This window comes from Psittacula echo (genome assembly GCF_963264785.1).
Source record: "Psittacula echo genome assembly, chromosome: 5".
NCBI classification, from domain to species: Eukaryota; Metazoa; Chordata; class Aves; order Psittaciformes; family Psittacidae; genus Psittacula; species Psittacula echo.
In genome coordinates this window covers 10914402-10941340 of record NC_137739.1, presented here as the reverse complement: position 1 = coordinate 10941340, position 26939 = coordinate 10914402, and the positions used below count along the sequence as shown (strand labels likewise).

At 40.0% G+C, this 26939-nt stretch overlaps 1 protein-coding gene across 12 annotated transcripts in view; it reads right to left on the bottom strand.

Moving 5' to 3' along the window:
- The window catches only part of CREBBP (CREB binding lysine acetyltransferase), a 98147-nt gene that overhangs the window by 30412 nt on the left and 40796 nt on the right, over positions 1 to 26939 (bottom strand). For 3 of the 12 annotated variants that reach the window (XM_080619656.1, XM_080619662.1, XM_080619667.1), the window contains 13 exons: positions 20640 to 20889; positions 19988 to 20101; positions 12399 to 12641; positions 11718 to 11817; positions 11164 to 11310; positions 10580 to 10697; positions 7714 to 7906; positions 7524 to 7577; positions 6196 to 6320; positions 5417 to 5605; positions 3513 to 3932; positions 2703 to 2882; positions 2287 to 2473 (listed from right to left, as the gene is read on the bottom strand). In XM_080619656.1, coding sequence (XP_080475782.1) covers positions 2287 to 2473; positions 2703 to 2882; positions 3513 to 3932; positions 5417 to 5605; positions 6196 to 6320; positions 7524 to 7577; positions 7714 to 7906; positions 10580 to 10697; positions 11164 to 11310; positions 11718 to 11817; positions 12399 to 12641; positions 19988 to 20101; positions 20640 to 20889 — 2320 coding nt within the window. The remainder of the gene's footprint in view (positions 1 to 2286; positions 2474 to 2702; positions 2883 to 3512; positions 3933 to 5416; positions 5606 to 6195; positions 6321 to 7523; positions 7578 to 7713; positions 7907 to 10579; positions 10698 to 11163; positions 11311 to 11717; positions 11818 to 12398; positions 12642 to 19987; positions 20102 to 20639; positions 20890 to 26939) is intronic. The other 9 variants (XM_080619664.1, XM_080619659.1, XM_080619663.1 and 6 more) reach the window with 6 other exon arrangements.

Genomic DNA, 26939 nt, shown 5'->3' with positions numbered 1-26939 from the left:
TCCTTGAATTCAGAAGGGTCTGGTTGCCTGCATTTATGGAGGCAAATCCTTGATGAGGAAGAGAAGCTTGCTGAAGGGATGTCTGCAATTCTCCAGAAAAGCTCAACTACAAAAATTCAGGTGTAAGTGAACTGAGCAGACCAGTATCTCAGCAGTATTATCCTGGTCTGTTTTCTAGCCCATACAGTATTCCCCATCACTTCAGTCAGGTTACAAACTAGTTGTATTAAGTGAACACAGCCAAGCCAATGGAGTTCAGTACACCTGGGTGGTTGGCACAAACAGATGAGATTCCACCTCCACAACTAAAGCCACCTGTACCCAGAAAAACAATCCAATGAAGTCCAGGTGAACTCTTTTAAACATTAACATACCGGGCTATAACTTGCTAAGCTATGTTAGAGCATGCGCACTCTAACATCTCCAACCGTGAGCCTTCCCCTTCATAGCTGCAGCATGTACCTGCTACATCCCAGGTTACTGTGGGGTGAGCCTCATGAATCTGGATTCAGGGGAATGAAGAAGAGTTTCCAACATTTCTGTAACCCATGCAAAACTCCACGAGTCTTATAAGCAGTTTTAAAATATCATGTAACCCTTAAGCATGCTTCACAGTATTTACCCTCAAATAACTCTTATTTAGCATTTTAATACAAATGCTCTATTGAAGTTGGACAAACTACTTGGTGAGAAAATGTCACCATTTAAAGTTGCTTATATGGTTGTACCTGCCCACACTGCACATGTATTATGCTACGTGGTTACTTAGTGACACTATTTCCAAGATAAAACTGCATTACTAAATGAGGCATTGGAAATATGTAGTAACCCCGACAGAATCGGCAGAAGGACAGAGAGCAACTTCCATGGACTAATTCTGCAAGGACTTTCCTCTTTCTACCTCTCGCCTCAATTTGCTTGCAAGTGCACTCCTTCTAACAAGCAGCAGTGATTCCTTCCACTGGGAATGTAACTTGTTTATAAATGCTAATAAGCTTTCCACTCCCTATGTTACATTTTGCATGAAACGGGCTCTGCCAATTAGTTCTGCAGCATACTCTCATTTGGCCAGCCCACTGTGCTACAAACTGAAAACACCATCTACAGAAAAATGTGTTTTATAGTGTTTTGTCATGAAAGTATTACGCTTAGTAATTAAATGCAACTTAAAGCATATACAGGCGATCAAGATTCAAGCTGCATGAACTTTCAAACCTTATGATTACTTGATCACACTCTGGAAAGCCTGCACATGTAATGTTCTCCTAATGTAGTTATATGCAGCTTCATTTTCAAATAAAGAAGGAAGGAAAAAAAACTAAGGTAATTAAATGGATCACCACTCTCTTCTTTGACATTCGCAGCATGTTAGAAGCTTACCTTTGGTCAAAACCTAAAAGCCACCCACAGAAAACATCATCTCAGAAAAGTGGATGCCAAGACACAGAGGTCTTTAAACAGCTAAGGCTTTTGAATCCAAAAACTTACCTTGCAGGCTCCCACAAAGCCTGCATGACAAGTAATTTATTTCTGCCTGTTTTAACAATCTTATTAATTTATTTCTTATTAACCCAGGGCATGCAATCATTTACATAAGTCCATTCAAAATTCGTAATGCCATCAAGTTTCCTTTTGGAAAAATATGTAGTACAAGACACTCACACCTAAACCTATGCTGACACTGTAGATTAACTGAGGAGACTACTGACCTAACCACTTCTGAGAAGAAAGCTTTCAAATGAACACTACACTGAAAACGACATAGGACCTTAAAAAAATGTTTCAGTCTATTGCAGCAGTCAAGCCTTGCAGGTACACAGATTGAGGAGTGGAGTTCAAGCACCAGATTCTCAGAGAAGTGAATGCTGAAACTCAGTATGAGGCCAGTTAGGCATCCTCTAATGGAAAAGCAGAGCAATGGATATTCTTGGTTACTGAGAGCACCCTTATCTACGCTGAGCTCCCCTGAAAGACACTGGCCAAGATGTACAGGGAGAAATTTATATACATAATTCTCCAGTAATCACTGTCCTGGCCCTTCTGAGCAGAAACTGGAGTCTGAGAGAAGACTGCTGTGATCACGACCACAATGACATGCTTTTAACCCCATGATTCACGTAACATTAAAGGAATACTACTTTCAAAACCAAGTTAGAGTATTGATCCAGAGCTCCATGTGTTGGAACACATGTGCAAAACAGACATCCCAGCAGCAGCTGAGACCGTGGATAACAAATATAAGTAAAACCTAAATACACAAGAAAACCTCAGTTTTCATGCACATACTTTTTTTGCGGGGCTGAGATGGCGACGTGGTTTGTGAAGTGGTTCCATTAGTGCCGCTCTCCTCTTCCTCTTTAACATCTACTTTTATTTCAGGCTTCTTCTCTTCTATTTCCATTGGCTCCTGTTTCAGTTCTGTTCCATCTGTTTCTTCTTTTGTTTGTGAAGATCCTTGTAAATCCTCCTCCACCTTAAGAAAGGATGCAACGAGACGTACTATTAAATCTACAACCCAAACTTCAGACATCAAAATACTAGTTTGAGATTGTCGAAGCACTCTCCATCCATGGCTTTCCTCAGAACAGTTACTTTCCAGTAACTACCCTCCTCTCACCCCTTAGCTCACCAATTCAGACACATTATTAAGTGCTTTTATATCTATCACTGCTTTCAGTTAAGCTGTATAGAATCTCATTTACCTCAGTCTTAGCTTCCACTTGTGTCTCACTAGTCTCTGGCTCAGTTTCTTCAGTTTTAACTTCTGATTTGCTTTCTAGCATTGGTGCATCTGGTCCTAGTTGCTGGGAATTCGTATCAGCACTAGCAACTGAGGCAGGGGTGGGGACCCTGTTATCAATACTAGCTGCTGCCTGGGATAGCTGTTGTAAAAACAGTACAAAAGAAAGACACTGCATATATAGAAATATTTTCCTTTACTAAAAATGAACAGCACAAAAGAGACATGAGATGATATTCTAAAACAGTGCAGAACATGGATACAGGAGCTTACTGTAGCCAAGTTTCAATATCCCACATTTAATAACTCTGCTTTACAGAGGAGAAGCCAAGGAAGAATTCTGCCCCAAAGTGGCTTCTTTTACAGAGAAAACACCTGACCAGTAAAACACTGTACATCCCTTGAAACGTGCATTTGTCCTGACTGATTCCTAGAAGAAAAAAAACCCTATGCAAATCTCATGATCAGACACGATCGATTCTGATTAAGGCCAAACATAACATCAGGCCTGTTATACATCATCTTTCTGCACACTGCTGCAATTTTTATTTTGAGCAGTTCAAAGTCATTCAAGGCACCCCCCCTCCTTCAAACAATACTGAGAACATCTGAACACACATTTTTACACATCTCTATGCTGAACCCTTTAGTCTAACATAGAAGCTACTATTGACAACTACAGGCTCTACACATTCACGACATGGTGCTATACGTAGGGTGAACTTTTGTGGAATGTCACTAGACAAGAAAAATGCAACTAGCTGGTACTTACTGGAGTGCCAGGTGGCTGTGCCTGCACAGATGTTGGCTGTTGCTGAGGTGGCTGTGGGGTTGGCACAGACTGGGGTTGAACTGGGGTCTGAGGTTGCGGTGTGACTTGAGCCTGCGCAGCAGTTTGCCCTGTAGGTGTGCTTTGTGTCTGTGTCGCATTTGGAACAGAACCCGGTGTTGGTGTTGGTGTTTGTCCTGAAGATGAGACCGGTGTTGATGGCTGAGTGGGTGCTGCTGGCTGAGGAGGAGTCATTCCTGTTGGTGTTTGGTGCTGGATAGGTGGCATCCCAGCAGCAGTGGACACAGGAGGCGTAGTCTGATGTAGAGGTGGCTGGGTCACTGGTGGACACGGTAACTGCCCACTCTGCGGTCCTAGCATGTTCATGGAGTTTGGAAGAGCAGCACTAGGAACCTGCCCCTGCTAGAAAGAGAGACTGTGTTACAGACATGTGACTCCAAAAACTCTGAAAAAGCACTGAAGCCTTCTTTAACAGAATCCCTAAATATGAACGTGAGACCAGGTATATGCAAATGCTACTACTGCAAATGACTATGCTCTGATTTCTCTAACCATTTTCATTAGCTCTTAGTCAAAGACCCTGCTTCCAGACCTAGATGTGCCATGCACACCTTTTCATGTTAATTCTACTGGCACAGAGAGGGAATCCTCACCATCTCTGAGTAACAAAGAAATCCACATTCAGAAAAACTCTAAATCATGCCATTAGCTGGGCAAAGGTCAGGTTTTGCATACAAACGGTTTCGAGCAAATACACATTTTAGGCCAGGTCTCTAGACCAGCCCTGCTTTAGGAGACAGTTCAACTTACTTAATGCCTACCCTGTGCACAGTGCAACACTTAAAAGGTGGTGTGTGTTGGGGTTTTTTTTTATTTTCTTTTAATTTCTCATTAGACTACTCCAGATGCTTAAGAAAACCTTGTGTTTGTTTTTCAGATCAGCAACAATACAGTATTCTGCATGTGCACAGACTTTTAAACTACATTTACGATTTTACATTTAGTACATTTTACTAAAGGTTGCATCAGATAACTAGCCATAAAAAAAAGACTATTCTTATCCCTCGATGTACTTCTTACTTGAATCCAAATCAATTAATGTTCCTACAGATGAGTTTTCAAATTTAAAACATAGTTCTATATTGCTTGTATATAGTCAGTTTTATTGAACTAAGTGTATTAGGAAAAAAACGTTCACCTCAAAAGTGGTCAAAAAAGTGAGCCATGGCCCAAGAAACTGTAGATGCTCCATTCTGCACATATTCCATACTTGACTCGACAGAGCCCTCTGTAATCTCAGTTGTCTCTCATTTAAGGATGGGACTGACCAGAGAACTCTGGAGGTCCCAACTAACCTAAATTACTAGAACTCCAAGTTAAAAAACAAGCCTCTCCTGTGGAAAAGCATATACTTCAGCATCATAAGCACAGCTGTTACTTCACTGACCACGGCTGTTAACATAAAAATGTTACATAAACCCCCCAATTTTCTCTTCAGAAGTAGAAAGGTTAAAACAAACTTTGAAAGATCTTCAATAACCACCTTATTGCAATTCCTGATTTAGAGTCTAGCTACTCAGGTCCACATAAAGATAAAAGCATACGCTCACCGACGTTCCATGAACTAACTTTTCCCCCTAAAAATCACATCAGAACGCATCTTTTTTAGAATTTAAATGGGAAATGACAGGGCACTGCCCCCTCGTTAGCATATGTAGATAAGTAATACAAGAGCTTATGAAGAAGGCAAGTGTAACCCAGTATCCCCCAAAGTCAGGGATGACTACAATACACAATGGATATACAAATATAAATAAACAGACATAAATTAAATAAATTAGAACAAAGTAATTAGAGTAACTCAAGCAATAGAAAATACATCTCACCTGTGCCACCCCAGCCTGGGCTGTTGATTGACCCATGCCCACATTGTTCACATTCATAGCCCCAGTGGATGCTGGAAACTGATTCTGGGGCAGGAATTGGTTCTGGGTAGGAGCCTGACCCATCATATTGTTGGAATGAGCTCCCATCATGTTCTGTGGCTGAGGCATTCGGGAAGGAGACATTGCCATCTAAAAAGTAACACCCAAATTAAGGATATTGCCATTTAGTATTGTGTAGGAAGACAAAAGAAAATACCCTCAGTGTAATCAACCAAAAGATAGGAAAAAAAATAAAAAGAAAACTGATTTCAGTAAACCAAGTGGAAATGGGCATATGCATATAACTAGCATTTGTTCCACAGTATTTATCATGAAGTTCTTTTCAAAGAGGTAATATTCAAAACTCTACTAAGAGTGCTAACTCTGCTTTGTTCTCTGAGCTAAGGAAGATAATCCAGAATAAAAAGAATAAAACCGTGTTTTAATAGAGGAATAAAAACCATATATAAAATGCAAAGAGTTTCTGAAAGAACTATCATCTTGCACAAACTGCTGGAGACTATTTCATGTCTGGTATCTACCTCTCTAAAGTTGTTTTGGTTTGGTTGTTTTGTTTTGTAGTTTTGCCTCAATAAAAGCCTGACAGACTCTGTCCATTTCCATGAAAATTACCCTACAATTTACAGTACCACTCTATGACATGGCCTTTTCAGAACAGCATTAACATCGCTAAAATGTAATCAACAAATTTTGAGAAGAACTTAATAATAAGTACGAACCGCAGGAACTGCGCCCATGTTGTTCATTTGTACAGGGTGGTTCATTGGAGAAGCTGCACGGGGTCCCATGGGTGCTTGTGGCATCTGTACATTCCCTATGGACATGGGGTTAAACTGATTCATTCCTGCAAATGCATCCCCAAAACAACTCATTAGGAGCAAGTCATCAGAATTTACATATGTATACTCTATTATAAAGTTAATATTTATTATAACTGAAGTTTGACTGCCCTACACTTTCTTTTTTCTTCTAATTTTGTTCAAATTACTTGGCTTAAGAGACAAATCAGGATGCAAGAGGTACTTAGAGGAATACCAGTAAAGGTGAAATATAACATTTGGTTAAAAATTAAAATGCAGAAGATGAAGAGTGGGGATGATGTTCAAAGACAGGATGCTATGTGTAAATGATACCTTGGGATGATTTCTCAAAATCAGGCATTTGCTTTGAAACAGCAATGTCTTAGTGAGGGCTCACTGAAACGGTTGAAGTAAATATAATAAAAGCACATCTTGTATAAATGAAGGCAACTCAGGACAGAAGCTAGTAATATGCTTAATGGGTGTTGTGCTTTTTATACAAAACATTTAACCCCTCCAAAAAACCCCCAAACTTGTCTATTTGGAATAAATGTGTAAATAAATAATTGAGCTACACATGCTATCAACTTTTTCCCCTACTGAAATGCATTTTAAAAGGATGTAACTTCAAGGACATTTCAACATGAGTTTCAGCTTACACTAACTCTGATTCAAAAAATAAGGTAACTGGAAGAAACTGAAACACCTAAAAGTTAGAGGGTTTTATTTTTCAGAGAATAAAACCCACCCAGAGGAGGCTAAATGAGCAATGGCAAGCCATCAGAGCTACAAACAAGCTACAAGGCTCTTTTAGACACACTTTGCATCAGAAACCAAGAAAGGACATTACTAGTTGTACATACTCTAGGATTAAAGTGCTAAGTTTCCAGCTACAGGTGTATTTTTGGTTACTTAACTGATGAAAACATGCCAACATCTCTCTTCCCCTGCCCCTTTACAGTGTTTTAAATTAGATTCTCCACAGTATTCGTGCTTGTGCTCTCCTCTTTCTGAAATTACTTCACAATTGCTAGCAAAGTTTTGGGTACATACTGAAAGTTCTTAAGACAAGACAGCACCAAGACAGTTCCTACCACAGAACAATAATAAAGAATGATGCTGAAATAAGAAGGGAGAGCCAGTAGCTCTCCACACTCCAACTGCTTAAGAAAAACAGAAGATCAGCTTTTCCCTTTAACAATTATTTTGAACCCATAAATTGTATATAGAGAGGAAAACACAGATACCTTGAGAAACCTGCATTCGACTTATAGGCACGGTTGGCATGGACATAGGCCCATCTGCAACACAACAGAAGAATGGTCAGAAAAAAACCCAACTTAAACTATGAACTCAGGATTAGCAGGAGAGTCCAAGCACACAAACTCTGCAGAGCTACATGTGAAATGCACAAGTACATCCTGCAAAAGTACTTACTGGGTGGCCGCACAGGCTGTGCCTGGCCCATGGCAGCAGCCACCTGCGGGATGCCAGGAGGCTGAGGGCCCGTGCTCTGTAAGGCTGGCTGATTCCCCAACATCCCTTGTTTGTGAAGGCGAGACCTCCGTTTCTCTTCTAGCTCTTTCTGGATCTTATAGATTTTCTCTGCTAATAAATGATAGTATTCATCCTACAAGAGAGAAAAAAAAAAAAATAACAGTACTCAGTGTCAAGTATAAGCAAGCAGCAGCAGAACTCATGTAGTCTACCAGAATACCACCAACTGGTTTAGGTTTTGTAATGTCTACACCTGCCTTTTTGAAAAGTAAGTATTTCTTTTTAGAATCCCGTTAAATTGAAACAGTCTCATCACTGCTTTACTGCAGCAAAGGAAGAAAGAAAAACCCCTTCTATATGTAAGACTTGGCTTTATGGCTATCTTTCAGACTTACTCTGAGTAGATTAGTAAACAAAGGAGAAGACTGTAGAATCTCTGCTGCTTGGATGAGAAACATGAAGCTGTGATTTACGTTCCAAGTGTTAAATTATTTTTAAACGTTATATTCACAATAAACATTTCCACAGACAGAAGAAAAATACATTTCCAGCAACACAGACTAATTAACACTTCAGGAGACAGGTGTTAAGGACAGACCCATTTTTACATATAGAAAGGAACCACTCTTTTACTAAGGAATCTGACTACAGACAGTCATTGCAGGGAATAAACAAAACCAGACAAAACCCCAGAGGAATGAAGAAAATCAGTGAAAAATAGTCCACAGGCACAGACAACTAAACACAACACCGGTATGAGATGAAAAATCCATTTTACTCAATCCACACTGACAACAGATCAAGTAAGACAGTCACAGTGCACAGCAAGACAGACAGTTTTGCTTGTTGGCAGATGTGTGTCCAGCAATTGTTAAGTGGATGAGATTACACACCTGTTAAAGGCATAAAACCCCCTCAAACCCTCAAGACTATGTTTTGTTTGTGGGATCACCTATACTCTTAAACCCCAAGGTTACATGGAGCAAAGGATGAGTAATGCCTGTCCCACAACCCTTTTGTCTTCATCCAATTTTCCTCAAAACTAGATTTTGTTATTACACTAGGATTGAGTTCATTTCAGAAAACTTAACAGGAGATAGGGATTTCTCATCAACCTTGTTAAAGAAGTCCAGAACTGAAATACAAAGCTTTGGGTTTAGGTCACTTCCCTCTTCCAAGTGTCTCAAAAATCCAACAGTTCAGACACTGTCAGCTGTCCAATTTAAAAGCACTACAGTCCCTTCCCTCCTACTGGCTCAGCTTCCTACTTGTAAATGTAATGTGCTACGTCCACACTGTAAAGATTACTGAAAAAAGGATGTGCTCACAAGGAGCACATCATACTAAATCCATGTAGTATGTAGTAAAACAATTGCTTACAATCATGCTTCATACTAATCTGTTTTTCAATGTCAAAGTGGAATGGATGCTCCTTTAAGAGGAAGATGCAATTCCATGTGGCCTTGTTATTACATTCTAAACTACTCCTTTCTTCCAAGTTTGCTGCTTGGAGCCAAATACATTAGGTGCACTCCCATAAAAGAGACTTCTGGCAATTAAACTCTCACAGCTGTTTTAACAGGTAAAGAGAAGATATATCTGTGTGTTTCTCTAGCACACTAGGTCAGAAGACATTTAGTTTTATAAACAGAAGTCTACTATGCTCATCCTTATTGAGAACATATTTAGATGCATATGTATGTCTATGAAATCCTTGTTCTCTCTGAATTCATTTCCTAAAGCTGTCAGGGTGATCAAGGGTGATGACACTCAATTCTTCCTTGCTAAACAACCTCTTGGTAGCCATAAGGAGAAGATGATATTGTCACTGACCAATACTGACACAACAGCAGCACTATTATCTATGGCCACTGCCTATCTACCTCTAGGAAATAAAACTTCAATTCCACCTTCAGCTCTTTTGAGAGATGGTCTGAGGGGGCCAACTAAGTGCTACTGTCTTACTGGATGATTATCACCTGAAATGACACTAACTACTCTCTTCAGATACTCTTACCTTACTTAACAAAGGACTTCAAGATTCAGATCAAGATCTCACCAGCTATGATGACTGGCACTACTAACATTGTCTCTACCAGATGAAAACTTTCAGAGAGTGGTTCCTTTACAGCAGAATTAGCACAGTATCATAATGAAATATTATCCTCTGCATGTCAAACAGGGTTTGCTCCTTCTGAGTAATATAGATTTGAACTGGCACCCCCTTGGTGACAGAGCAAAAATCATGAACAAGAACAGGAATTGTGTCTTGTTTCCTATACACAAGGACAAACACAGGCAAAGTGACTCCTTATTATGTTGAGACATGAAATAGCTATGTGTCCTAGCCAAATCACTCTTGATGCTGCTGAGTAGGGGAGAAATCACTCCAATAGTATAGGTAAAGATAAGCAGTACAATAGGCCTGAGTCCTAGAGAAAAACTTCAGTTGCAAAGAGTCATTAAGTTCCAAAACTACTATTCACACAGACTTCCAGAAAGGAGACAGTCAGTAAGGGAAACATCAAGAACAGCAAGCTATGCTCCAGTCTTCATGTATATCAATCACACTTTCAGGAGGAATGCAGACAGGGCTGGAATGTTGTTGTCAAGCTCTCATGGAGCTGAAAGGAGTGAATTAACTTCGAGTGACATTAATCAGATGGCTTCGGACTACACAAACACTGTCATAGACAGAAAACATGACTTCCCTCATCAAGAGAACAGTGGAATGATTGTGCTTTTCATTATGCTTATGAGATTTGTGGTGCTACTGGTTTTTAACATATACCAAACAGCAACATACCCTACTATTAGCAGATTCATACATATCTCCTTCCACCTTCCTGGCATAAGCCACCAAGTTCTCCATGCGGCGATCCTTCAGTGCTGCCGGATCAGGAGTGGGGAAGATGGCTTGGACACTAAGAGAAAGGAAAAGAATAAAAGAAAAATTCTTCAGAGAAAAAAACCTCAATCCAGCTTAATGATACCATCCCAGACATTCCCTTATACACCAGATACATAAAATCATAGCAAAATAGTTTGGTTAAAAAAAAAAAAAAAAATCAGTATTGTATTATTTCCCACAAGATTAAAGCAAATTCAGTGATGAAAAAGATGTGAGATTTAACAGTCTAGAGTTTAAATACTCGTTTACTACAGCAGTGCAAATTTACTAGCAATATGAACTGGTTTCATGCCCATTCCTTAATAAGCTGAATGAGCTGAAGAGGAGGGTTAAAGGTTAACAGCTCATCCTCAGTGGCCTGATGTCAGACAACCACCACTGATAACTTTCCCAACAACCTTTCAACTTAATGGTAGAACTACTGTACTGAAATTCTTTAAAACATTCAGGAAGAAGACAGAGCCTTGCTGAATACTTACAGTTTATGCACTAAATGATTGCGCAGGTCCTGAGTGACATGTTCATGCCATGCTTTCCTTACCCCGGTACTAGAAGGAGGTGCAGCCGTTGGCATTGAGCTGAGATTTCCAACATTGCCAGAATTTGTGCCATCATTCATTAGCGGGCTAATATAAAAAGGAAAAGGACTGTTACAGTACAAGAATGCAGAGTTTTGTTGCATGTTTGATGCCTGAAGTAATTTTTGAGTAATTGCTTTCATCACTTCTAGCTACTGCATCAAACATTCTCTAATTTTGGTATGAACAAACTGCAACACCTAAAGCATCAAAGCTCAGGAATTTACAATACATGGTATTAATGATAAAGAATCACAACTGTTAAGGTATTTGTACACTCTCTAGGGGGACAAAGTGGTAGATACAGAATTGAAATAGGAAAGAAGAGCATAGCTATATATGTGACTGATCATTTCCATGCCAATACAGTTAGTTTTCAAAGCATGCTCTTTATTTACATTCATAATTGTGTAAATAAATGTTTAATTGAGCAAGAATGAAGATGTGTGCATTACTTATTTGTCCCAAGGGATGTTGGAAGAGCAGTTTCAGAAATTAGACTAGCTTGCTGGTCTGTTGTTATTCCTCCTGTGGGAAGGTTCATCTGGTTGGCTCCTTTGAAACAAAATTAAACATCATTGGTACCAAGTTCACAATTTCTGACAATAACACAGCAAAACTACACTTTACTGACCCAACTGGTTAATGAAAGAAACAGTATATCAGGTAAGTACTTTATGATAGTATCTCCTGTGGTGCATATAAGTATCTACTTGTGCAGTCAAGTTACCTTCCGTCTGAACATTTTCGTTCCCACAAAAACTAGTCTAGTAACATTTAGAATTCATAAATTCTTAAGATTAGTTCAGTAATATAAAAAGAAGATAATACTATCAATTAGGTTCCAGAAAGAAATTAGCTTCTGAGACAGAACTGTCTGCTAAATAGGTGAAATACTTGTTAAACCAGAGTCCTTCTGCAATTCTGCCTCATCACCTCAGACACCACCACACTATGGACTGTATTTTAAAAGAAACTGAAACTACTCCTATTTGGCAGAAGCTTTCTAAAATTCAAATGTAAATTAATGGTAGTGCTTATAAATAGTACAGTAATCAAGGGAAACAGACTATGCTAAAAATTGAACAGTTCTGTTTATTTTAACACCTTAGTTTCCTGGTATTTTTTCCACCTACCCAATGCATTAATGGTCCTCATCTGCTGGTGAGCCTGAGGCTGTGCCGGCTGTTGGCCTTGTACCTGGGGCTGCAACTGTGTTTGAGGCTGGTTGCCATATGGCAGTCCAAGAGCAGCATAGGCTCGTTGCATGGAGCTGGGGTCAATTGGATTAGGATTACTTAGCGATGGAGTATTCTGCTGGCCTGTGCCAACAGAACCAATGGAATTTTGGATTCCACCAGCTGGAGACCCTAAAAGGGCTATAAAAAGAGAAAAAAAAAGAAAAAGGGTAAGAGAAAATGGAAAATCAATGAGGACAAACAATTCAACAAATCATGCCAAGAATCAACAGAACACGCATATAGTTATATCGTATGTACTTTCTGCCAAAAGACAAAATAACACCAGAGATGCCAAGTGGGGAAACTCAGCCGTTGATTCTACAGGACAGAAACTACCCTAGCAATTAATACATGCAGTCTAAAGAGAAGTGCTGTAAATTTTGGGCAGACAGGCCCATAATTAACGTAATATAGAGAAAGTATAGGCTCCATTATAAGGCTAAATAGAATTTCATGCATGGGACAGCAGATGAGGGGTGTGTGTGTAAAAAAAGATTAAATAATTAATTCCTCTACTTCCCTCTTTCCCATCAATCCCATTTTAGGTCAAAATATTTGGCTCCAGAAAGAGATCCTGAGTTCACCAGAAATACTGTGTCCTTGGACACAAAGGTAATACTGAAGATCTGCTGGTAGAAATTTTCATTCCGAGCAGTCACTAGATAAATCCTCTGAAGGCCAAATTACCCTAAAACCCAAGTTATTCAGAGATATGAAAAGCCCAGATGGGTTTCAGATTGTACTGACAAAATCTAAAATAATTTGAAGAGTCAGAAAGAGGATGAGCCTGCTACTGGTTCTGCTAAACAATTTTGATAATATTTAGGTACTCATAAACCTATATGACCACCACAACCAACCAACCTCTCTCACCGCACAGATGTACGGAAAAGTCATTTCCGTTGTAGAGAGGAAATGTAAACAACAGCGAAAAGGAGTTTTTACTAAACCCAGAAGTGAATAAAAATCTGCTTTCTGATCCTCCTTTTAACTGCTATTCTAAGTAATAACACATTCCGCTGTGAATGACACATGAAGTATATCCTTCATTACAGAGACACCACATTTTGATAACTAGGACTCTGACGGAAGTAATACATACTTCACATTTTTCCCCTCTAGTAATTAAGTATGTAACGTGCATTACAAATTTGTGAGCTAAACACAGCAACAATAATTGCTTCTAATATAGACAACAATAACTTTTACTGAAATATTAGGAGAGGCACGTTTAGAAAAAAAAAAAAAAAATCAGGAAAACAAGCCTTCTGAGACATTAACAGCATTATCTAAGCTTTCTTAAATCCTTACCCAGTAGGGAGACAGGGAAAATCACTGAAAAAGAAACACATGCTTTCAGCTTCCATCCAAGAGAAAACACACATGTTATGGAGTCCAGACTTTTCCCTCTCCAGATGAGAATTTAATTTGATCTTATTTGCCAAAGAACTACAAATAAACACAGTCAGAGATCCCCCTCTCCAGAACAGGCAGCTACACAGAAAACATCCTTCATTTCCCCAAGGACAATCCATGGTATTTTCAACACTGGGTTTACCATGGAAATTAGGCTTACATATGCTTACACTTTATGGACACATTCATCCTAACTTCTGAACTCACTGATCATTTCCAAGCAAGTTTAAAAACAAAGAAGCTGACTGAAATCCTATCAGGTTTCATTAAAACAAACACACACGCACACCAAAACCAACATATTAAAGATCTACAGTATGAATTTCTTGTTGGACTTGCACACAGCACTCTGGAATCTCTACGAGAAAGATGTCTTTACACCAGCAGAAGCCAAGAAATAGGAAGTCTCTAGGATGGTTAAATAGCACAAAGTTTGTGGCACCCTGGAATTCAAAAGGCTTCAGAAGCTGTTGTGACAGCAAAGGATCGATTCAGGAGCTAATAAAAATTCCAGCTTGTAAGAAGATGACATTTCTCCAGAAAAGTTACAATACAACACCCCCATATGCTCTCAGCACTGTCTGTAAATCAGGACATCTCTGGAGGTGGCAGAATGACCACAGGTGATGCCAAAAGCTGGGAACAGGAAAAAAGATGATCTTTTGAGGTCCCTTCCAATCTCTAACATACTGTGAAAAAAGGCTTCCAGCCATCCCACTGAGGACAGCCAAGATTTTCACCATTCCTCATGCTCTTCTAGGGAAAAAAGCAGACATTGATCTCCAGAGGACTGCAAGCTTGGCTTGAACCTCACAGTGAAGCTAAGGAATACCCTGGAGAAGTCAACCACCTCTTGCCCGCAGCTTTGGGCTGAGTTTTGACAGTGGTATCTATCACTATGAAGCACAAGTTCAGCCCCTATGTTAGAGCAGCTTTAGGAACCACCATCCAGCCAACTCTAGAGAAGTTTACTTAAGCAAGGTCAGTCTGCCCCAGACAAAAGACTACTAAACTCAGTTTGGGTAGTCGGCAGAGTTGACAATTACTCAATGATATTTTAAAAGTGACAATGTTACCCCAAGGGGACATGGTATGAAGAGCACTAATTTAACCTGCAGTTTGAAAACACTAATGATCTCCAAGAAGTTCCACATGTGTGCATGTACCTATATTCAAGCAGACAAAACTCACTAAAGCTGATAAACAGCCAAATGTTGCTTCAACACTTCCAACTGGAGTATTATTATTAGGGTACAGACTACATTCTCACAGCCAGTAGTACACTTAAATTTGTGGAATTACGCGTCCCTGACTATTTGGTCCCAGCTTTTCTATACTTTGTAATTCAATTAATAGCACACTGTATTGGGTATTTTCATAACATCAGGGATCTGATTTTGAAGGTGGTTTCTTCTGTCTGCTTGTTCACTGGTTTTACATGAATGCATGACATTACCTCAACCTGCCAAACAAGAAGATGGAGGAATAGAGTATTAAGTTTCTATACTGGACAGATCAAGCGCAAATGCAGTCATTTCTGTGGCAGATATACCATGGGAAGTCCAGTCAATTAAAATAAACAGCACTGAAACAAACAGAAGTTATCACATTAGGCCACCACTACATGAAGCAAAGTCTACAGTGATTTTTATTAACTGATGCTTCAAACATTGATAAGCTTGTGACAGAAGCCAAAAGTGCAAAGACAGCTCTGTACAGGACTATTCACATTCTAATTGCTTCAAAGACAACCAAGCTCTGTATGTCCCACCTCACAAAGTCACATTGGTTTATGTATCTTATAAGTGACAGTTCAAACAAGCAGAAGTTAAGCAGCTCCAGAACTTCCTGAACAGCCCTGATTAGATTAGGCTCTCTCAGGCACATGCATTAGATGTAACCTAAATGGTCAAAATCTCATCTACAGGATTCCTGTTTCAGTGTGCGAAGCAGATAACACTGCCTTAATGAAACTCCATGTTTTCTGGAGGTGAACCCCTCCACCTGATTAGAATTTATTTTAAACACAGATTCCTATTGTTATTTTAAGCACATATGCCCAGCACTTCCCTAACCTGATCACCCCAGTGAAAGCAACAAGTTAATCCATTTTTTGAAAAGTCTGATTTACATTTTTCATTTTCCTTCCCAATTCTGTAATTGAGACTTGTCCAGCAGGGTTCAAATGCTCTGTCCTGCAGGTCCTCGCTCTGTTCATTATACCCATTCTAGCTCTAAGTGGCTGGAGCAAAAACTCTGCTGGTGACCTTGACTCACCTCAGCATAAGCCAGTCCTGCACCCTGAATTACACAGATGTACAGAAGGTGAAGCACACACCATCATCTAATTAAAGGCTGTATCATGAATCAAATCATAGGGTAACTAAAAATTTTATGAGCAGCTTAAAGGTAGGAAGTGTTGGTATTAAACTTGACCCCCAATGCCATTTTAATTTTTATTTATATTAAGCACTAAAATAAAAGCCGTCACAGTATAGCATCGTATTAGTCAATGAATGGAACTTCTTGATCTGTGGGCTAACCACGTGGCACAGTGGAGTAACTGATAGCTGGCAGGTCACCATTATGTATGATTTACAGCACTTGAAAAAACAAGAAACATTTTGTTTGTAGATTTTACAGTCACTGACAGTAAGACTTGAGCAAACTGGATTTCCAGTTTATGCAGGAAACAGACTCTAGTGAAGAATTAGCTGCCTATCTTTCTGAACACACCTCTCCATGCACCAATACACTCTGTTTTTCCCTACAAAGGGTTAGTTTCCAAATGCTCTACATCCAGGTCTTCATTCATGTTCTGCTCATACTCAATAACCTACTCCCTCAGTCAGCTAGCTCCCATCCCTAGTTCCATTTCCTTCCTCAGAATCCCACCCTTCATCCCCAAATCCACATGCTCCACGATTTCTGGTCCCATCTTTAAAATCACATTTTCAGATGAAGGTTAGTCATCTAAAATTTACTCTTTTTCAACCCAGCTTTTTCCTCACTGTATCTTATTTAAAATTTACCTACAAGGTAAAATACAGGAGAGACTAACTGCTGACTCCATGTTCACAATTCCACCTTCCAGTCTCACTCAACCGAGCAGGGTTCCCAAAGATTTTCTAGTGTCCCCTGATCCTGGAGTGAAGCATGTGCATGAAAATGGGCCAGGTCCTAACAAATGGTGAGCACCACACACCCATCACTACCAGTAGGGCTGCAAGGGGAAGCACATTCAGTAGCTGTCTGGTGACACAATATATACCTGCCCAAGTCAGGAACAGAAGAATTAAGAAGCTCAAGCATGTGCAAGACAAGATGAATCTTCAGATAAATAACTGTTACAAGAGAGCTATAAAACTAGGAAACATATCAACAGCTGTTTGCAAGGGTTTATAAATCAAATTGTGGTAGGCTCAGTAGGGAGCAAGTACTACTTCCTAACAAAAGCAATCCTCCCACACCCCAAAACATTACAACCAAATTCCAAGTCATTACTTCAAAACACAGAAGTCACTGGCCTATTCAAAAGAAAAGCTTATCATGCTTTAGCATGTGCAAAATCATATTTGGTTTGCACTTCCTCCCACTTCCTCCACAGAGGTATACATGGCATACACAGTAAGAACCATGTGGAACAGAAATAATTTCAAATTTGTCCCGACATGTCCTATTAACAAGTCATGTTACTATCAGCAATTACAATAAAAGACAGTTCAAGATTACTTATATAAAAACAAAAGCTATAAAAATGAAACCTGGCACAGATGTTCCTTGCAAAGTATTTAAACACCAAAACATGGGGTATGACACCTGTAAAGAAACAGCTCCATGGTAATAACCTAAACCCCAGGACTTTGTGCAGCATGCAAATCCCCCAAGGAGCAGTAACAGATAGCTACGAACAGCACAGGAACCAGCACACGTGGGAAGGGCAAAAGCAAGCACCAAACTGGAATGGCTCAGAAGTGCTTAAGTGCAGAACTTTCTGAAGGATCAGCACACCCTGAAGGAGCTGCTTGAAAGCCCAGCCCAGGTACGACAGGACTCAAAACCAGCAGTGGTAAAACAAGCACGAGCACAGGCAGGAAGATGTTAGGACTCAATCTTTCATGACCATCAGGCAGGTCATTCATGCTGTACGGAAGACAGCCTGACAAAAGTAATGAGGGCTGCTATACTTCTCAGGATTTTTTTTCCCTTTCCGAATGTTCTCATCATGTTCTGCCATATGCAGACCCTTTCCTCCACACCCAGCTTAGTAGATGCTATAATTACTTATTCCTAGGAGAGCCAACATTTTCCTCAAGTCTTAAACTATTCTGGCTTAGGTTAGTTTTCACCTCATCATGCAGTGTTTCCAAGTGCATATATTAATGTAAGATATTTTTGAAAGCCTAAAAAGGGACATCCTTTACAATCTAAACAAGTACTTTCAGTGTTCATCTTTTACCTTCAAACCAACCACAAGGTGTTATGTGTATGTTCTGGATTATGTCTCTGAGTCAAGGAACCTTGCACCTCAGCATACTGAACTGCAAATTTTCTTGTTTACTGCCATTGGATCATTAATTAACTGAATGGAAGGAGATTCCACATTTATATCCCTGCATGCAACAAGAGAGTCAAACTACACTCTACAAACTCTACACCTAGCCATTATAATTCTGTTGCATCTGAACAACATCCTATTTGATCCTGTAACAAAATTATTTTCAAGTTTTGTTCAAATGCCTTCTCTTTTGATAAGCTGTATTAATGACAAAACAAATACTGCACAAACTACTTTTCTGCAGCAGCTTGTATTGAAAAAAACCATTCTGTTGTGCTAGATGTTGTTAGCACTTTGATAACAACTGTGTAATAAGGATGTTATGCACAAATGGACCATGTCATATTAAAAAGCAAAGCTTTCAACACATTTTTCGGAGGCCAAACATAACTAATCACTTGCAACAAATGACTGCTTTCAACATACAAGACATATCTTGCTTACCAAAATGTCTGTATGTTTGGCAAAACAAAAACAAAATTCTTAATTCCAAGTAGCTCTATATTTATACTTTGGGGGTTTTTCTCAGTTTTGGAGGGGAAAAACCCGCTTCTGAAACCTGAGAGCATGTTCAATGGATACTTGTGACAGTCTTACCAGCTACTCTTTCCCCTGCCTTAATTTCACCTAACCCATGAGTTCTTCTCCATCTTCCAAGGTTTACTAGTGTTCCTCGCTGCAGTCTCTGCCTAATGGAAATTAACAGAATGATTCCAACAAGATTCCAATGTACAAGCTTCACAAGTCCTCCAGCTGTTTTCCACTTCTTAAATCTTATTTAAATATACTTAGGCATAACATCACTTAGACTTCTAGAACTGCTGCATCTATACTGTCAAACGTTCTACCTTGGCATCTTTTCAAACGGTTTGATGAGAAGCAAATCTACCAACAGCAGTTCAGTATTTTCTGTTTCAGAGCAAGAGGGAAGAAATGAACTAGAAATTGACTGCCTGCGTGCATCAGTGACAGCTGCACTATTGCCAAAAAACAGGCATGGGCAAAACCACTATGATTTGCAGAACTTCAGCCAGCATTAAATATACTTAATAATTAAGACAGCCAGACCAGATCTTTCTGCACACAAGAATATTTTTTGTCCATTTTTTTATCATTCTTAATTACTAGCATGTTGATTTAAGTTGTTTCTAGCTGAAAAACAATGAAGTAGCTTCTATCTTCCGCAAAACCCTACCTACATCCAAAGCTGCATTGGAACAGGAATCTATTGATCTGCCTCACAATGAAACACAAGTTAGAAGTCACCACAGTCCTTAAAAAAAAAGATGTGTGCTTATCTGATACTCTCCCTTTTCAATTATTGTGTATTTCAGTAATAAATTGGGTTCACTGATCAGAAAGGGGAATTCACTAGCATATCCGTCCTCATACAAGATTATTAAACAGAATGAAGTTTGTTGGGACACTTTCAAAGTTTATTCCTACACTGCAAGTTTGTTCAACTTTAACAGTATCATTCCTCTGTGAGAGCAGGAAAACAACTACTTACGTTGTTGATTTCTTTTGTCACTGGCATTTTTCAAAGGCAGGCACACAGGACAGTCGTGCCGAGTACAATTCTTCCAGTGGGAGATGATTTGTCTTGAAGATGCACAATGAGCAACTGTAACAAGGAAAAGCAATAGAATTAAGGACACTCTCTGGTTAAATGGTTTTGAATTAACTCATCTCACTCCTTGGTTAACTGGTTTTAAATTAACTCATTTCATTTTTTAGAGCAACCCCATTATTTCTCCTTTACAAGCAATCACAGCTAAATGTTAACTAGAATTTTTTGGTATCTGCCAAACAAATGAAGGAAACTAGTACTAAAATCTAAGACAAAGACATGGTGGCTATTACACCCTCTTTATACAGAGGAGATGTAAAAGTCCCTTGCAAGGCTATATTGGTACCATCCTACTTCTAAAGGGCAAACACTGCATTCTGTTGTCTAAACTGACAACTATGGAGAGATCAGAAATGGAAACCACGTGAAGGTAATGAAAAAGGGAGCAGTTGTTTAATTAAAGAACCAGTTCTGGCACTCATTCGTCTTTGGTATAGGCATATTCTTAACAAGACAAGAAACACTGCTGGACAAACAGGTAAGAAACCTTACACAGCTCATTTACAAGAGTAGCCTCAGCAGCACCTCTTACCTTGACAGGCCTTCCCAGCTTGACAGTGTGTCATGTGGTTGAGGACGTTCTTCATGGTTCGACAGTGCGGGAGAGCACATGCCCGCACCTCCCCGTTGGCTTGCTCACGCCGTTGACATTTGTGAGCGTGAAGCAGCAAAACCAACTGTTGCTGGATCAGTTTGCGCTTCTCCGGATCCGCTGTTGGTCCAGTTGCCATTGCCTGTGTCGGTACGATGCCCACTTGTTGTACTTGGGTTTGCATCTGTGACTGAGAGAACACATAGTTTAGCATCGCGTTTGCAAGTCTCAATTCTGATCTTATTGTCATATAATAATAATTTGAGTACCACAAAACTATTTGCCAAGCATTCTACTATGACTGACTATAAGGAATATTATGCTAGCCTCTGTAGCATTCTCAAACATTTCTATTCTAACCCTGGCACAGTAAAAATATATTGAGAAGTTCTTCTGTCAAGACATTCACTACAAGAGAGCTACTGAGTTGCTGGAGTGGGTTCAGAAAAGGGCACTGAAGCTGGTAAAGGGTTTAGAGCACAAGTCTGATGAGGAGCAGCTGAGGGAACTGCAACTGGTAAGTCTAAAGAAAAGATAGCTCAGGGGGGACTTTATGGTTCTCTACAACTACCTGACAGGAGGCTGTAGGGAGGTGGGGATTGGTCTCTTCTCCCAAATAACAAGCAATAGGACAAGAAGAAACCACCTCAAGCTGTGCCAGAGGAGGTTAAGTCTTCACTGAAAGGGTAGTCAGGCACTGGAACAGGCTGGGGCAGTAGAGGAAACACCATCGCTCAGTGTTCAAAAACTGTGTAGACAAGGCCTTTAGTGACATGGTTTAGCGGTGGACTTCACAGTCCTGGGGTTAAGGCTGGACTTGATGATCTTAAAGGTCTTTTCCGACCAAGCTGATTCAATGATTCTATTACAGTTTAAGTAACAAGCCATCCAAAATCTTCAGTTTTATTAGACTGATCATAATTCCAACAGGAATGAGCCCTTGCCACACTTGCAGATGAAATTTATGTCTGTTTAGTATATTTTCATATTATAGGTTTTATATGCTTCAATCCTATTTTTTTGTCCCCAACAGAAGGAGGAGTCCAATGGAAGAAGACAGGCAAAATCACACGACTGTCTCTACATGCTACAGTGAAAGGTGGAACTGATTTTCCAAGCCTAAATTAGCCCTTCTTCTCACAACTAAGTGCTGATATTCCTTTCACAGACAAAATCTCCAAGATGTAAGATATACACAGCTTTCTCGTCGCTAAATCTAGATTGTATTATGTCTGCTGAAGTGAGCTAGAGTTAACTACATGAAGATGCTAGATTGTATCAGCTTGTAAAATCTACTGTTTTGTTTCCAACATTCATTCTTCATGGACACACTTCTGTACCAGTGCTCAAGCCCTAACCGACAGATCCCACATATCCACAGAGACCTTCAGTCTAAGACATAGCTTATATCACTGCAGAAGAGAAATAGCTTCCTTAACATGTAATTTCTTCAGCACAAATTTAGAGCTTTTCTACTACCTTCTTGGACCTTTGAAGGACAACAAACGTAGAAACTTCGTTTTCAAAATTAAACACATTCAAAACCTGCAATGACTCCACTAGCAGGAGCAGATACGGGACTGTAAAAGTGCTTAAATCCCTGTGATTTGCAGCCTGAATTAATCTCATGAGTAAACATTAAAATGTCCCAAGTATTGCTTTGATTATGCACCATAAAAACAGGTTACCACAGAAAAGCTCACCACCTTCCAAGCTACCTAAGGAAAATCAACCATTAAAAACATTCATAAATAGAATATAAGAACAGGATTATACTGGGGAGGTAACAGAGGAAATAGCTCAGTGCTGTCTAAAGCACTACTGACCAAAGCATGCTTACTATATTTAAGGAAAATCCTTCTAAAGTGACAGAAAACACTATTTGAAGCCCACTCTATTTTTGACCTTTAAGAAAGACTCCCCAGAAAATTCCAGTCTACAAAACAGCAGGGTGAAGGAAACCCATCCACTTATGCTCCCAGTGCATGAAACTGAAATGAATTCTTTCATTTCTTCTGTGAACAAATCCACAAGAGTAGACAGGTTTTCCTAAAACAATTCTTGGGTCACAAATAGGAAACAATTAGTTCAGCCAATCTGCAAAAAAATACAGAGACCATGCCAAAGAAAATCTTGTTGGAAGCGATGCTTTCATCCCAGTCAAAGAATTGTTTCCCAAGCCAAAGTTTTCCTTTTATTGCTACCCTCCCAGTTAACAGACGTGACTACAGCTGTATCAGCACAGATGCCCTTACCCAAAGGAATTTCTTGAAGATTCAGTAAGAAAAAAGCAGAAAAGTGGAGTACTGCTAGTTAGAAGAACTAGCAGTCTCGATCCAGATGACAGTGTCTACAGGTAGGTACAAAAAAGGAACTCAGAATATTGCCTAAGCTCTGTAGAGTTATGTTGGTCACTATTTCAACCATGTAAAGTCCTAAACCTACAAATACAATGAATGATCTTTCCACCACCTATCTTACTTTCGGGGCTGTTCACTGCTGGAGGAAGTTGATCTCTTCTCTGCTAGTTTGTCTTAAGAACAGTGAGCGGTCTGCAGGACCAATTCAAAACTGGACATACGCAAGTACACTGCAGTCATGCCAAAGGTGCCTAATCTTCTGTCAATCACAGAAATCTTTCCACTCCAGAACAAGAGGGAGGCTTCATAGTGCTGCACCTGAACAACTAACAATTTTCTTGATGAAGTAGGAAATTCAGACACTTCTCATCCCACAATTAAAATAAATGCTTCAATGGGCAGACACACAAGGTAAAAGAGGGAGCTCTGCTTCTCTTGCTACCTTGTAGAGCTCCACCATACACATTAAAAACACCCATCACGTGTTCAAAGCCTGCTAAAACCTCCTCTGACAGAGATGGTAGCTTCATTAACCAGTTTTCTAGAAAGAGAGTAATACATCACTTATATAGTGCAAAACAGGTAATCCCATTTAAAATTATGGAAACTATGTGTTCACATAAGAAGACAGCTCTGCCCTCTCCCTGTTTCAAAGGGCAAAAAACTTCCTGTGCTTCCTGGCAGCACAGATACACAAATATCTCCATGTTCATTCCCTCTCCCCGACAGAAGATTACCACTTTGTGCAATCCCTGTTATTAGGCCAAATTTTGAGTTTTAAAAATGCCTTTTAGTTCTTTAAGCCAGGTGTGTAATCAACAGTGAACTGTAGTAAGATTAAGAACCCACTGCCACAGAGGACTAGAAAAGCAATGTTATTCACTAGTGACAAGAGATTTTAACTTGTCACCCACACATGCATTTACATTATGGGCACATCCAGTCTATCAATTAACATTTAAAAAAAACCCCAACCCTTTCAGTATCTGCAGGGAGCAAGGTTGCATCCCACCTTCACTCACACAAGGTTGAACACCCCCAAACCTCTTCAATTCCCCTTTAATCAGAGGCTTGAAGTGTGATCTTGAGGGTCCCTTTCAGAGAAGACATAGTGGGCACAAACTGGATATATGCATGAACTGTGAATCTCGATTCACACTTCTAATTAGCCACAATTCTACTGGAATTAAGTATTTGCAGTGTCATTGACAGAAATGCTCTAACAGGTGTTGAACCAGCTCTGAACAACCCATGAAGCACTGTTCTGCACAAAACTGCAATGACATCAAGGAAGGAGGCGCTTCTCAGTGCAGTCACTTAGGAATCCAGGCTAATTACTAGAGCTTCCCTGTGAAAGAGACACAGAACCAGTTTACGCTTCTTGCAATTCACTCTGATAACTCTCCACGTGGATGGTGGTTTCTCTGGTTCCACCAGTTACTGTAAACAGGCATGGTCTGAACAGGCCAGTCCTATCCAAACAGGAAGGATCCTTCTGAAACGAGGAATCCGCAGGTCTGCTTTGGCTCCAGAGGTTGGAGGCTTATGCACACACAAAGGATGCTGACATGAGCTGAAGTACAAGCACAAGCATTTGTGTCCAATAACCCTGCAATGCTTCATTTCCTCATGCAAGGAGTAGGAGGAATCGGAATCTGAGTCTGTATGGTGGGCAGAAGACTTAAGATGAGGTAGGGAAGGGGTAGGGGGAGAAGGCTTCCTGAATTGGACACTACATCAGAAGGTGATTGTGCTCTCTGGAGGTCAATGGACTTGAGTGGCAAGAAATTATGTTAGCCTGTTAGCAGCACAAATGTGAGAGGCTGCCGTGCAGCCATCAAACATAAAGAGGTAAGGTGATGCTCAGCTCCTGCATACAAAGCCAACATGATGCACAGTCTTAACACAAAGAATATATTCAGAGCCCAAGATTTATTTCAAAGCTTCGACACTGACATGGCTACAGGCAGAGCCTTTGTGTCAAGAGTGAATAGGAGTATTTTCAACTTCCACTTTTCACTTACTTACTGAACATAACTTTCACCTCTGAAGCTGGTATTGGTGAGTGAGCCTTGCAAGCCCATGATAACCGCAAAAGGTGAGGAGTCTCCTATGGTTGTGCCATAGAAAGAACTCAAATGGTTGGTCCTAGAGAACACCCTCAGTGCACTTGGCTTTTAATTGGTAAAGGAATTTTCTTTTAAAACCAGCAAAGGTTTCAATATTGTGTAGTTGACTTTGCTGGGAATCAGGGCTGGATCAGCGTCTTTCTTAAGGATACACTTTTGGAGCTTTATCTACTTGTCTTTCTGATTTGAAAGACCAGCAAATGCCAAGAAACACACATCAAAGTGCTTGAAGTAACAAAAAGGGACAAAACTTGATAAAGGAAATCTGTAGACAGAGACCAGCTTTCACGTACAGGAAATTACCCAAACAAAATATTAAGGGAGGTTTATATAGGATTTACTGGGGGATAAAACAGACAAAGGAATGAGCAACACTAAAAATCCCAAATAGCAAATCTGTGGATAAGAGACAAATGAGAAGTTTGTATGTGAAGGGAAGGCATCTGTCAGAGTGCTGGCTCTAGAGTACTTTCACCTCAACTGCTGGAAGACAGTAAGAAGTGGCAGTGGATATTCTCTACCACATATTTTTGTGTATCTAAATGGGAGAACGGAGCACTAGCCAGAACTCTGGGGAAAGAGCAGATCCTCTTTTTCAGCTTCTGCCAGCCTGGCACCGTATTTGCAGATAGTGCAAACCCCAAAAGGTTCTACCATTCAAAGCAATGTTCCCAGGAAGAGCTCCTGCACCAATACAGAACAGCCATGCCTATTCTGTTCCTGACAAAATAACATAGCTTCTCTGGCACTGAACACTGTCAGATTTATTTCCAGGTTATTAAGATCTTCTTTAGAAGACCATGGGTAAGCGACATGGACAAGAGCTTTTCCCAGCTGTTCACCAGGCCACTGCTTCACTTCATGTCAGCTGAGATTTTCCTGAGGATGGGAAGGAGTGAGCATGTCTGTGAATGAGAAACTTTCAGCATGCAGGTCAGGGCAGGCACAGGGAAGGTGAGCACAGCAAACAGCAAGCCCACCAGAGACCAGGAGACTACTGATGAGAGCAGCGAACAGAAACACAGCATGTCTCTGGGGCAACAGTCACAGACCTTTCCCATAGCGAAAGAGAAGACTGACTGCTACAAGAGAGAGGAAAAAAAAAAAAAAAAATCACTGAAAGGTTAAGAAAGCAAAACTTCCTCACTGTCAGGACTCAACAGTGAGGTTATTTTTTTTATAAAGCCTTTTATTTCTGATCTCTAGAATAAAATATGACTTGTCTATTTCAAGTAGCTACAGTTCTATTTGTTCTAATTAAACCTGGCCTCCCAGTTTAAAAGCTTTCTTCCTCTCTCTAGGAGGTCTGCAGTAAGGCACACCTAAGACATCCTCATCCCAGTCACTGTTTTCCTCTCTTCTCATCAAAATCTGTTAATAAAGAAATCAAAAAGACGAAAGAACCCAGAAAAACAAAGAAGAACGCAACAGAAAACCCAAGATGTTGTTTAATAAGAGATCGGGGACAGGGGGGCAAAAAACACAAGAGAAGATGTGCCATTCCATTCCAAGTCAAGAGAAATGAGGAGAAACGATTTCCTTTGCTTCCAGAAAGTAATATTCTCTCAACTCCATCTGCTGGTCATAGGGATAACTGTGAAACCAAGCTGGCATCTGGAAGCTGAACTTCACACATTGTACTCCTAACCCCTGTAGAAATACTTGATTTACTGGTATGTCCATGAAGAAGCCATCTATTACAATGCCTGGAACACACAGCACTGCAGACAGTGCAAAGCTTCAGCAAGTTT